At 38.1% G+C, this 13,400-nt stretch overlaps 1 protein-coding gene across 21 annotated transcripts in view; it reads right to left on the bottom strand.

Annotated features, from left to right (window-relative positions):
- Positions 1 to 490: 490 nt before the first annotated feature.
- The window catches only part of SUSD1 (sushi domain containing 1), a 57,453-nt gene continuing 44,543 nt past the window's right edge, over positions 491 to 13,400 (bottom strand). For 12 of the 21 annotated variants that reach the window (XM_080370998.1, XM_080370994.1, XM_080371007.1 and 9 more), the window contains 5 exons: positions 12,926 to 13,019; positions 11,639 to 11,894; positions 7,842 to 7,881; positions 4,423 to 4,516; positions 491 to 1,610 (listed from right to left, as the gene is read on the bottom strand). In XM_080370998.1, the coding sequence (XP_080227124.1) occupies positions 1,472 to 1,610; positions 4,423 to 4,516; positions 7,842 to 7,881; positions 11,639 to 11,894; positions 12,926 to 13,019 (623 nt within the window). In that variant the 3' untranslated portion in view covers positions 491 to 1,471. Of the gene's footprint in view, positions 1,611 to 3,874; positions 3,909 to 4,422; positions 4,517 to 7,841; positions 7,882 to 11,638; positions 11,895 to 12,925; positions 13,020 to 13,400 lie in introns of those variants that run through there. The other 9 variants (XM_080371003.1, XM_080371006.1, XM_080370990.1 and 6 more) reach the window with 9 other exon arrangements.

Genomic DNA, 13,400 nt, shown 5'->3' on the forward strand with positions numbered 1-13,400 from the left:
AGCCCAGTATGAACAGTTAAGTTGTTCTTTCTCAATCAATGAAGGAAAACATTAACAACTCTTAACCACTAATGTTGACAAAGATGTTCTTACTCAGCTACTAACTACTGAAAACTTACTAACTCAAAGAGCAGATTTAGTAAGCAGTAGAAATGCTGAGTAACAGAAGTGATATCTGCCCAAATCCGAAAAACAAGCACCACCAGTTAAGTACAGCAGTTAAAAGTTCTCTCATGTAACTTTGACTGTTAAAAGCTCTCTCATGTAACTTTGACTGTAATTCCTCTCTGCTACCAACTATGAAGTCCGTTGTTACACTTTAAAATACCGCTTTTAAACATCAAAAAGGTATTACACAATCTAGAGAGACAGAATATCTAAAATTATAAAGCCACCAGGAATCAGAAACACTTAGAATTCCCAGAACGGGTATCCTATATTCAAATTGGTAAAACATAAAATGTAAGTCCGAAAAAATGACAACACTGAGTAAAAAACAGAACTATTGCTTTTTTATTTCACCATAACAGAATGATTTTGCTAATATATCACAAAGCAACTTCTGAACAGGAGTGGAAGTAATCAAATGTACTTGCTTTTTTCTTACAGAAGGAAAAAATATTAACTGAGAGTATACCATAGGAAATTGGTTAATTGTACTTTATTAAGTTACTCTAACCAGATGTTACATACAGCTCATTAACCAGACAATAATTTAATGGCTTTACTCAGCTTAATTACAGAACAGAGATTAACAAAACTGCACTTAACACAGGTAGCTCCTTATTTAGTTTCACATGCCACTAAAGTTGCTCAGCTTTTTGGCAAATGGCAAATGGCAAATTTTATATATTGTTATATTATTTGCAATAATTGCTAATTGTTATGAGCAATGATTGCAGTATCTCTGGAACACACCTGCTACTGACAATATTTAAGTGTGACAATTTCATGGCTAACTCTGTACTTGCTATTTAAGTACCATTACATTTAAGTGACTGATGAAAGTCTTCTACCTTTATACTTGGAAATACAATAGGTACTTTATCTGATATAAGGGTTGATCTGGATTTTCTCTTACAATGGACCAGTTTACCGAGGTATCTAAAGTAGCAGTTGATTCTCAGGCAGTCTCATCTTGATCAAGGAATTATTCGTGTAATGAAGTACAATACAGACCCTCATTATCAGGCATTCATGTGGCTGGAATAGATGAAAACCTGTGGCCAACACACTGGGTGGATACTAACGTCCCTGACACAAACCTGTTTGTGAGAGAAGGTTCTCCTCTGCATAACCACACCATCCAGACACAAGGGGAGACAATAAATATCTCACTTCCAGTAACAAACACATTTCAGCTGCCCATGCTATAGTACATATGTACCATGCAGATACGTCCATACCCGACAGATGCTGGCTTTGGTAAGAAGAGTGCATTCTCTCTACGCTGACTTCAGGGGATAACACATCAGAGGCGAGAGACATTTTCAGTCTCTAGGAATGATGATGTAATCCCTGTTTGTGCCACATCCATTGTAGCAGATAAATGTACAGCCTCACAGGCAAAAGCAGCAGGTGGGAAGCGCACTGTGCTGTGGAGATAAGCGCTGGAGAAAGAAAAAAAAAACCCAGTAAAAAAAAAATACTTAAAAGCCATTCGAGTCTCAAGCATGGACGTAACAGAGAACTTGCATTATCCATATTGATGGGATAAATGACAGAGCTTCTAAGTTTTTAAAGACTTAAGATGCTGGCATAAATTCTGAACTTTACAGCCAGTGCAAGATGGGTAGGAAGCATTCCCATAGGCTCTGATGACTAACTGATCTACATTAACCTTGTAATTGACAACACTTACACCCAATGCAGAACTTCAGAAAGCTCAACTTTTGGCACTGTCCTTACGCATCTGAATGGGTGTCGCATAAAAGGAAGCAAAGGATTAGGAGGAATGAAGCAAGGTGAATTTGTGACAAGGTATCTTAAAAATAACAACTATGGGTTACACATTTTTTTAAATGAAAAAAATTAATCAGCAGTCAGGCCGTGTGCTTTGTGAATCCAGTGTTAGAGTTCTACTCACTACAGAACAGTTAAAACTGCTGTTAGCAAACATGTTACTGGGAATTCACAATCTGTCCTGCTGTGGTAATATAATCCCTGAGGCAGCAGACTGGTGAGCTTTTGAATACAGTAGTTCTTTGTAACAGAAGCTGCAGAACAGAAAAACTTACAGGGACCCCAATCCAAGACCATTCCCCTGACACCATGACATGATCAGTTGTGGTGTCATTCCTGACAAATGTTTGTTTAACAGGCTCTTGCAGACCATCCAGAAGCCATGGTTCCACAGGATTCACAGCAATCTGCTCCCACACCTCTCTCTCCTACTGTTCGGAAGCACACAGGTACACTGCCCATCCATGGATGGTACATGTACCATAGGCACTATGGACAGGAGGAAGTTGCTCTTTCTATAATGGCTTTTTGTGTACTTGTATATCATGCTTCTTGGCAGTCTCTTCTCTGCCAGGCTAAGCAACCAATTATTAGATTGCCCTACTTGCAGTCAGATCAAGTAGGTCTCATGTCTTCTTTTGTCAAGTTCCTCTGTCTCTTTCTCCTGATGGGCCACATCTTTCTTGGAATACAGTGCCTAAAACAGGACCACGGCTTTACAACTGGACAGTGCAAAGGGCTGACTTGACATGTTTTTTCAAATTACATTCTTATCAGAATGCATTAAACCGCTGCTTATTTAAAATTAAAAGAGAATTTGTTATTTATGAACATTACAGCTACTTCTTGTGAGCACTGTAAAGGGTCTTATCACAACTGACATCTGGGTTTTCCCTTCTCTGCCTCCTACTGGGATGGGACAGCTTTAACTTCTGCCAAGGATTCTCTTCTCTAAAGCAGGAGAATGAATTCAAGAATTTCTCTGTACATGGGATCAAAAGCCTACAAGATACTGGTTCAATTATCAAGTCCTGGTCCCCAACATTGCACCATGACCTGTCACATGTACTCAATGTAGGCAGCTCCCCAAGGATGTCACCTGGGTTTTGTGGGTTTTTTTGTTCTCACTCCTTTTAAAAGATGACTGAAATGGAAGTTCAGGACCTAATCTCCTCTACACTCATTCACAATTGGTTCATACTCATACATGATTCTTTGAATATTGTCTATTATCTTAAATAGCTTTCCTATCACTGTGATGTTAATTGATTTGACAGTTTTGAAAAGTATTTATATCCCTCTCTCACATTTTCACCAGAGAAACTGAAATAACTGAGGAGCCTCTCACACCATGACAGCCCAGGGACACCTTTCCTCCTGCAATAAGCCCTCTGCCAGGAGTGCTTGTTTAGACACCAAGACAGTTATTGCCCCTTCTGCCTTAAATGTCAAAGCTGACTCTGACCATGTTTTTCAAAAATCTGCAAAAACCCAAGACTGGAAGCCTAAGTTTACCACTGTATCCTATTGCCACAGGAATCCTGAGACCCCTTTCTTCAATTAAAGAAGAAGAAAAAAACCCAAAACAACCCTGGATATTTTGAAATTTAGATTGTAAGAACTGGTTTGAAATTTAGACAGCTGCAAACAATCCAAATAACCCTACTTTCTCCACCCCTGTATAAGACTAGGTCCTTCTATTTCTAAATTCCAAACAAGCAGCTTAACCAATCAATGCTCTAGATTTCACAGCCCCCCAGCTGGAGGCTCCTGACCTTTCAAGGGACATAAGTCAGAAGACTACTCTTAGAAATAAAGATATTTGAAGAGCAACAAAGATGCATTTTTCAGTGAAGAGATTTTATATAAACACAGACATTCACAGTTACTTAAAGGCACATATTTGTTTTACCTTTGAAAGGAAGACAGTCAGAAAGTTACTGCCCCTGCATGAAGGATCATGGAACAGAAAGAAATCAAATTCTCAAAAATTTCTAACATGTTTTTATTGTGGCCTTTAGCTAAAGATCAACTGCTACTGAAAAACAATCCTTTTAGGCTTTTTGAATAAAGTTGGGCAGACTAGAAATTGGTTCTTTACATAAGAAAAGTACTTCAACATTTCTGTTGGTATGACTGCACTTCCAGAGTAGCAGAGTAAATAAATCATTTATTTAGTTACCATTAAATCAAAACACCTTTGAACTAAATTCCAGGTGCTACTCACTGTCTGAATCCTTCCTTTATTAAGACGAGCCCCATACTTTTCAGGTGTTTTGCCAGTGACTGCTAAGATATAGAGGCCATCAGTTAAAGCAATGGACAGCATTAATGGCCACTGAAGGAACTCTTTAATACCCAAGAGGCCTAAAACTAAGTATGTTGGCAAGAAAAAGTATCTGAAAAGAAAAACGCATAAGTCTTGTACAGAGGAACTAAAAAACTGGAGTTACTACATACCGTGCCACTGAGAATGACAGGAACAGTATAAGGCAGACAGCAGCAACTGACCCTAATCCAACAGCACTCATGTATCGCAGAGTGGGTGATAAATCTGAAAGAAAGTAGCAAACAATTCAAACAAACATCAAGTAGTTTAGCTTCAGTCTGCTGACTGACCAACTGAATCTGCTCAAAGCTGAAGTACTGCAACAAAACTCAGATGATGGACTTAACTCCTTAGTCAAGTGGTAATGGAGCTGACTATCCAGGAGTTACGGTCCACTTGAGGAAGTAAGATTAAATGGTGTATTTCTCAGAAGTGGTTATAAATTCTCCATCCCTCATTTTCCTGTCTTTTTTTTTTTTTTTTTTTTTTTTTTTGTCCAAGTGCCAGAATTGGAACAAACTTGGCAATGACAGCCTTACCCAAGGCTGTAATACCAGAAGCCACACAGGGACAGAACAGAAGGCTTACAGTGATATGCTGTCAAAACCTGAATTACTAAAACCTGCTGTTGAAGGTAACTTAAGAAACCCAAAACTCAATCCCTTCCAGCCACCTCTATTCCATTTTCAGCATCAGTCAAAGGTTACCTATTTCTTACTGGATTTCCCACAGACATCTAGGATGCTGTTTCTTATTCCTGCAATATTCCACAGCATTACTTGCTATTAAATCCTGCAAGCATGAGCATTTAATGTTTTCGTAAAAATTTAAGTTCTTGCAAAAATGTCACTTACTCAGTGAAATTACTGTATACGTCCACCTTGAGAATCACAGTGCCTGAATATCAGAAAAGCAACTTCTGTTACTTAAACTGAACTCTTTTTTTGGCTCATCCAAATGTACACCAATGACCAGCTCTACAGTGCATGTACATGTCAGAGACCAGCTGGAGTACATGGAGCTCTGCCTGGAGATGAGTGAGGAACTGACAGAGAGCTTATGGGTCACAATTAAATGGAAGGCAGGTGCAGGTGACATAGTGGGGGTCTGCTACCAACCCAGTCAGGAGGATGGAGCAGATCAGGCCCTTACAGACAGATGGGAGCAGCCTCACATTCATCAGACCTTGTCCTCATAGCAGAATTTAACCACCCCGATATCTGTTGGAGGGACAACACAGCAGGGCACGGGCAATCCAGGAGGTTCCTGGAATGCATTGGTAACTTCCTTCTCCAAGTGACAGAGGAGTCAACGAGGAGAGATGCCATGCTGGACCTTGTTCTCACCACCAAGGAGGGGCTGGTGGGGAATGTGAAGCTCAAGGGCAGCCTTGGCTGCAGTGACCATGTAATGGTGGAGTTCAAGATCCGTAGGGCAGCAAGGAGGGCTGTGGATGCCACATCCCTGGAAGTGTTCAAGGCCAGGCTGGACAGGGCTTTGAGCAAACTGGGCTAGTAGAAGCTGTCTCTGACCATGGCATGATCTTTAAGGTCTCTTTCAACCCAAAGCATTCTATGATTCTACAGGCACGATGGTGGCTGGGCATTCACCCTTAACAACTGATCTGAAGCGCAAAAAATCATACAGACCCTTAAGCAGAACATTAGTAGTTTACCGTCTTGGCCTAACACTTCTTAGTGAAGCAAGGCCTGTGTCTTGTATCTGTGCAACACCTCTCACCTGTAAACTTACTGTGAGTCTGGCAAAATAAAGAATTTCAGACAGAGACCCTACAAGGAAAATCTGTTCAACCTACAAGCATGTTCAGTTTTGGTAAAAATTATATCTGTCCTTACGTCACTGTAATACCAGTTTCAATAAGCAAGTTATGCAACTCTGAAGCAGATGTCAGCCCTCCATAAAAATGACAGAACAGTCTTCCCTACACACTGTAGAGTGTACTTGGTGAAAACCCTCAAAATTCATTTTATGTCTTTATGACAGAAGAAAGCATGCTTTTAACAGTTTTCTAGCACTTTTTATGACAATGATTTATCACACAACGTGTAGCTTTGTCTAGAGGGCATCTGAAACAGACCCACTTGGTTTGGATTTAATTTACAGATTTGCCTTCCACACAAGATGAATTAAGAAATACTCCTCAAAGGATTCAGTAAGCCAAAAATACTGTCAGCCTTTCCAGCTGAAGAAGTACATTAGGCCAAGGACACCATGTGGCTAGAAGTCCATTGAATATAAAGGCAAATGGATTTACAACAGAAAGCCAAAGGCCTGACCTGTCCTACTCCCATCTTCCAGTGCCCATTCTTTTCATCTCAAAACCAAAATCCACCTATATATAAGACAGCGTCTGACAAAGATCTACAAGCTGATAAATGACAAATTCAGAAGAGGACAGTTGTCTGTCTTTGCAGTTATTTCACTGCTCTTGCCTATATAGCTCTAGCAATACAGCCTGCAAACCCAGGGAATCCTTGATCTTAGCCTAGTCTCCACAACCACAAACTGCCTGAATTATACTCTTAAGTGTGGTGAAACACGAACTAGATCTCGAAAGTACACAAAAAAAGGTAACCTAGAAATAAACAAACAGTTGTCACCACAAGATCAGTAACAGCACTAGTCAAATGTGGGTTTTGTGAACAGTGGAGATGCACCTCAAGCACTCCATGCTCCATATGATTTACTGGTATTCCAAAGTACTGTCCTACTCTCCAGTGTCACCACATTTCCTAACTCCAATTTGTGAATCTTTAAACTCAAAAGCAGAATTTAGAGTTTGCACAGGAGTCCAGCACTGCCACTTCGCCAGGAGAGGAGAAAGTTTGCTTTTTGCTGAAACATGATGAAATGGGTGAAGAGAACACTTTCTACCACAGTGGAAAGGAGGGAAACTTGATGTCTACTGGATTCCAAACCCCCCTGAGGTAAACTCATTCACTGGAAACATTTTACAGTCAAAAAAGTAAAACAAAGATAAAAGCACACTGAGAATTTCACTGGCTTTTAAAGTTATGCCATTGTGTTTTTAAGTGTACTTAGAAGTACAAAAATTAGCCATACTTTTCATTTTTGCCTGGTGTCTTTTGTTTTCCTAAGTTCATAACAGGACAATTTTCCAATGACCACTTGAACTTACCAAAATAAATTATGTGGCTTCTAAAAGGTAGAAAATGTTAGTGTTTTTTAAAAAATTCTTTAATCCAATATAGAACTATCTTAAAACTTTCAGATCTTCTGTGCTTCAAATCCTTTATGCACAAAAATTGCTGTAAAGACTTGGATGTGATGCATAGAAAAAGTAATCTTGAAAACCAGGGAGAAGCCAGAGAATCCATTTTAGATTGGATTACTGAATGCATTAGAATGGAAGACCAAAGGGAAATTTTCTGCCTCTAACCTTTCCAACCCTCAAAGTCAACCAACCATTAGTGGCAAATAAAGAAACAGCTATAGCAATTATTAGTTTACACTGCCAAGCAAAGCCACGACAAATTCCATTTTCTCATTGAAAGAAAAGTTGACTTACTTTTAATTTGTGCCCAGACAGCACAGGACTGTGTCCTCACCTGAAAATGAAAACATAAAAATCACTGTTTCACATGAAAGAAATATATTTTCACTAACATCCTCTGCAGGAGCAGCCATCCGCAACATACTGTATTTTATTACTATGGGGAATGGAGATTGTTATTCCCCTGGTAGCAGCCTCTAGCCTGTCTGAAAAGATTATAAACTATAAAGATAAGATTAGAGACTGAGCTCTGATGAAAGGCTGGCTCTATTCTTTGAGACCATCACTCTTTCCTTCTTTCTACAAACTATGCATGCAAGTAAAATGGAAGGATCTTTGGAAGCTGCTTGCATAAGAATTCAGAATTTATGAAATGCTAAGATAAGGCTGAATATGCTGTATTAACTCTACCCCCATGTAGACTGTATATGTTAAAATATGGTACTTAGTGGCATGTTTTTCAAATACTGGATGTGGGTTTTTTTCAGTTATGACAATTTGTTTGCTAATTTTTAACAGTTTTTATAGAATACTTATAGTAATTTATCTTCACAGTAGTTGAATAAATGTTTATCAGGGATCTGCTTTTGCAGACTTTTTTAACAAGTTTGGTGTTTTTACAGTAAGCTTTGGTGCCTGTAAAGTTTTTTTACCCCAGCACTTCACACTCACACACACACACACAAGAACTTCAAAGTTCTGCTGTCTATCATATAATTACTGTGAAGTCTATTTTGGTAATGCTTCTAGACATACTTTTCTGCTAAATGACTTTCACAGACTTTCATCGAATACATACATGTATATTTCTCATGTTTTGGTGAAACGTGTATTATATTGCTATGGGTAACAGTGTTTCTATGAAATTGAAGGCTACATTTTGAGGCATTTGCAAAAAGGGCAAAGCCATGTTTATATGCTTAATCTTACTTGAGTCTGCATGCTGAACTGTGGAATCTCAGTGTTTCTTAAACTCATGTTTTATAAGGAATTTTCTGTTTATTTAAAAAGATAAAAAACTGACAAAAATCTCTTAGGAGAAGGAGAATAAAGAACAAGGGTGGATTTAAAAACTCAACCAGATGCCAGATCCGGGAGGCACTGGTGTGAGTGCCGTCATCTTGAAATAGCTACCTCCATGACATACCCTAGTTTGCCATCTCCTGCTTATCAGAGAAGTTACAGAGCTCCCAGGTATCTAAGCAGCAAAGTTCACTGATCTGCACTATATACTAAATGAAATTATAATTCCTTTCATCTGACGAATCAGCACCTTTCCAGAAAGTTATAATTGAAATTACTCCTCTAAATAACTTCAGTATCCATGGCTTTCAAAGTCCTTATTTCAACCTGAATATTCACAGGTACTTCACAGATAACTAAACCAGAGATAGAAATGCCTTCCACAGCTGCAAACTTAAAAAGAGATTTCGAGAAAAGAGAAGACATTCTGCCTCACTTCCCTCAGATGACTTTTTATTAGGCTAATTTCAACAGACTCTTCTCATAATAGGGGTCATTTTGATGCCAGTGTTCCAAAAAGGTCATAGCTTTTCCCCTAAAAAGACTGCAAATCATCTTCACCTTTCACAGCCTTGCTCTTACTTCTGTTACATGCACAAACATATAAAAAAAAAAAAAAACCTGATCCAAAAAAAACCTGAACAAAAGCTATGCTAAAGAAATTAATCTCAAATAAGTTTGAACCCCAATAACCTTTTTTAGTTCTTGCCCTTCACAATAAGCCTTAGCGCTCTGCACAGTATGGAATCCATAAAGTAATCATTGGAGATTAAAATAGGTACCAGATGGGTTTGAGTTATTTAATCAGCAGTATCCCTCACGGAGAAGGAGACTTCCAAGGGTGGACAATTTGTTTTCATGATAATGACAGTAAATTCTCATTTGTTCCCAAATCCTCCCTTGGTCTCCATCATCCCTATATTCCAATTGCCAAGTTCATCAATATGAAAAATGGTGATTTCCCTTATCTCTGACTTCCTAACTGCTTTCCTTGTACATCCCCAACAATCTCCTCAGATCACCTGACCAGTCTTTTAACACATCTGACTGTCCTAAACAAATGACACGTGTTTTAAATCCTCCACCTTGAAAAATAAACCAACAGTAAAAGCTGCACAGTAGACATCTTTCTCATGATCTCCAAATCTGAGCAAGGGATAAATTAATGTGGACTCAATAAAACGGAACAGCTTACTTGTCTGAAGTGTCCACACAACTTTACTTGATTCCCCCCGCCTTACCACAAAGAAAATGTGTGAGGTATATTGAGGAATAATGGCAACAAAGTCACAACCATGCCCTGATTTTGCAGCATGTACGATACAAATTGTATCATTCTCAGCATGAAGTGGTCTGGAGCCAAAAGGGACTCTGCAGGATGCCAGAACATAGAAGTCAGTAATGGGAACGCTAGTTAGGTGTCTATGACATATATTTCTAGTGTGTCTATATTCAAAGGGAAATGTGTTCACAAATAAAATACACTACAGAAATGCTGATATACATTTCACATATATCAATAATTGAAGGCAAATTAAAAAGCAAGCTTTTAAATATTAATTCTTGAATCCAAATTTAGTTACCTAGCAGATTTTAACAAATGCTCAAAACCCAACAACCCTCAAATTGTAACTCTGATTGTCTTTAACTTCTTAATACCACCAATTGCACAAAATACAAGGGCATGAGAATTGAAGATAAACCAGTATATTTGAGCCACAGGTCTAAGTTTGGTTTCAATGGGGCAGAGCTGGGAACCAAAGCTGTTTGGTATCTGCAATCCTAATAATGATTTCTAAATGCTGTATGTAACTCTATGTACTTCATCATGTAACAAAAGCCAAGCAGGAAAGTGTGTATTAAGTTGTTGCATTCTAAATGGAGGGAAGCAAAGAGTGACTTGTACCAATAGCAATAATAATATTCCATTAAATCAGTGGCCTAGAAAACACATCTAGCAATGCTAGACATGAAACATCAGGAAATAATCTACATGAAACAGAAAGAATAATGTAACTTAGAAGCAGTTTAACAAACAGCTGGCAGAGATGCATAAGCAATCTGCACTGTTTTGTGCAAGAAAAACCTCAACACAAGTAACAATAGAAAATGTTCCCCAGTATCAGGAAATACTGAAGGGAAACTGCTAGGGAAAAGAATGCATAAAAGCCAAGGATACATAAACAGAGTTCAACAATGTATTTAGGAGTGCTTAAAGCAGCTAAACTTGACTCATTAACAATCCTGCTCCACAGAGTATATTTTTTTAAAAATATTACTTGTCCAGGTTCCAGTATATTTTGGCCTAATGACACTACTTATGCTGTCATGTGTAATTTCCCTACTTCCCTCACACAATTAATTAAAAATTTGTGAGAAACAACAGCCTTGTATCAGGTTCAGAAATTACTTTATCTGTGCTATGAAAACTTAGATCATTGTTAAAGTAGATGACACACAAAACATGTGCTGCACAGATTAGTAAAATACCAGTAAGAGCTATTACATGTACTTCTTTTATTTCACTCCCTTTGGACTGAGGCAGAGTTACATTTCTCAATACAAGATGTTTTAATTTACTGAGATTTGGGTGTAGGCTTCCAAATTTGTAGAGAACTATTTACAAGTGACTCACAGATCAGTTTTTGCAGGCTTCCTTGCTTCGTTCCGCCTAACAGATTCTTGTAACATCATAAAAAATTTTAACACAATGCTAACATTTTCCTCTTGTTTCCCCAGAAATGTTTCATTCAACAGGTATAAAGAAAAGGTTTTAAAGCATCGATTACCTTATTCCACTCACTTATTATTCTCAAAAAAACACAATACTCTTCTCCCAGCTTTAAAGGAGCATTATAAAACTTCCCGTAGTAATGTCTGTCTCCAAGAGCAATGGACATGTTATCAGCAACATCCTTCGCCTGAAATTCAGCTGCCACATATCCTTTAACATCAGTGGTGTTACTAAAGAAAGCTGCAGCAGCAAAGGAGTCACAAATAAAAGTGCTTTGCAAACCCAGAGGAAGAACAATCACTTGATAAAGACTAGAGCGAAACAAAAAAAGTAAACATTAGCCCTCACTTCAATGTACTAAGCATCAGACATTCATTAATTGTCTTTTCTATTAACTGCTCTTTACTGCTTTTTATTAACAATATCCAACACAAATGTTTCTTTCACTAAAATATTTCTCTCTGTGTGTTCCATTGCATTTTGAACAAAAAGCAGCACAGCCTAAAGATGGTTCTCCTCATCACATGCACATTAACTTTACATATTTATTCATGTTCAGAATAGCATTGAACTGAGTTATTGGAGGCCATCTCTTGCTTCTGTCATCTGACATGTAAGTTCAGATTATTATTGATCATTTCCCAGAAACAAGACTTCTTCTGTTTAAAGAAGGACAGGACAGGTACCATTTATAAAAAAATAATCAAATCTGCCTTCAGACCTCTCAAAACAACGTTTAATTTTTGGTATCCAACCATAGGAAGGATAATGATCAGAGCTGTTACACTAGTAATTTGCTGAAACACTATAAGCTTTCAAATATTTTCTTTGGTGAAATGTTTTGTTACAACCACCTTTTCCTTCTACCACCAACATCACTTGGTAAAGCGTACATCCTTTTTATCTAGAAACATATTTTGGTAGTAACACACTAATATGAAAACAATACTTCAGACATTGTTCACCATTTCCTCTGGGTCCCAGAAAAAAAAATATTGTACTGGCTGCATGAGTTTGTGGGAACAGAAAAACCACATGAGTAGAGCTGTGGTTGGATCCATTAAAAAAAATCTACTCTGACTGCATTGTGGATAAAGCAAAAAAAAACAAACTAAAAATCAACAGTGAAAACTCACAATTACCAAAACAAGAATTTTGTTCCAGCTGGGAAAAGTCTGAAACAAAATATTACTCTGCTGATGGAGGAGAAACTGGGAGTTACATCTTAAGTTTTCTCCCATTGCTAACAAAAATAATCTGACCCCCAGAAAAAGTTCCAATATGTAAGTAACATAAACCTGCAGAATGTTTTTTGAAGGGTAAAGACTGCATAGAGACAAACCTGATCGGTCCATTTTGATCTTCTGCTTTCCGTAGTCTGAGCAAGGGTGCAGAACCTTTTACTGCAACAAATTCTATGTCTGGGAAAGGGGGATCTAGAAAGTAAACAAATACCAGTGCTTCAGAGAGGGTTTTGAAGTATTTCAGGCATGAGGGTTTCTAGCTATTCTTTCCCCAAAACTTCCTTTGTTAACTAAGCCTCAAACTCTGACAGCTAAAGTCTGCAAGCAACATAAATAGTCTGGTCAAGAAAAATACAGAGCAAATACAAGCATGATGGCATGGCAGCCCCAACTCAGACCCCTGTACTGAAGTATATCTGCTAGGTGGGAAAAAGAAAGATGCCCCACAACAGCAGTAGACCACAGTGAAATGAGAAAGGAAAGATTTGTTAAAAGAAGCAGTATTATTTATTAGACTAACTGAAATGGTCAAGAAGAAAAAGATGAAACTCTGGGTACTACAAGAGTACAAGC

The sequence above is a fragment of the Falco punctatus genome (genome assembly GCF_963210335.1).
Source record: "Falco punctatus genome assembly, chromosome: Z".
NCBI lineage: Eukaryota > Metazoa > Chordata > Aves > Falconiformes > Falconidae > Falco > Falco punctatus.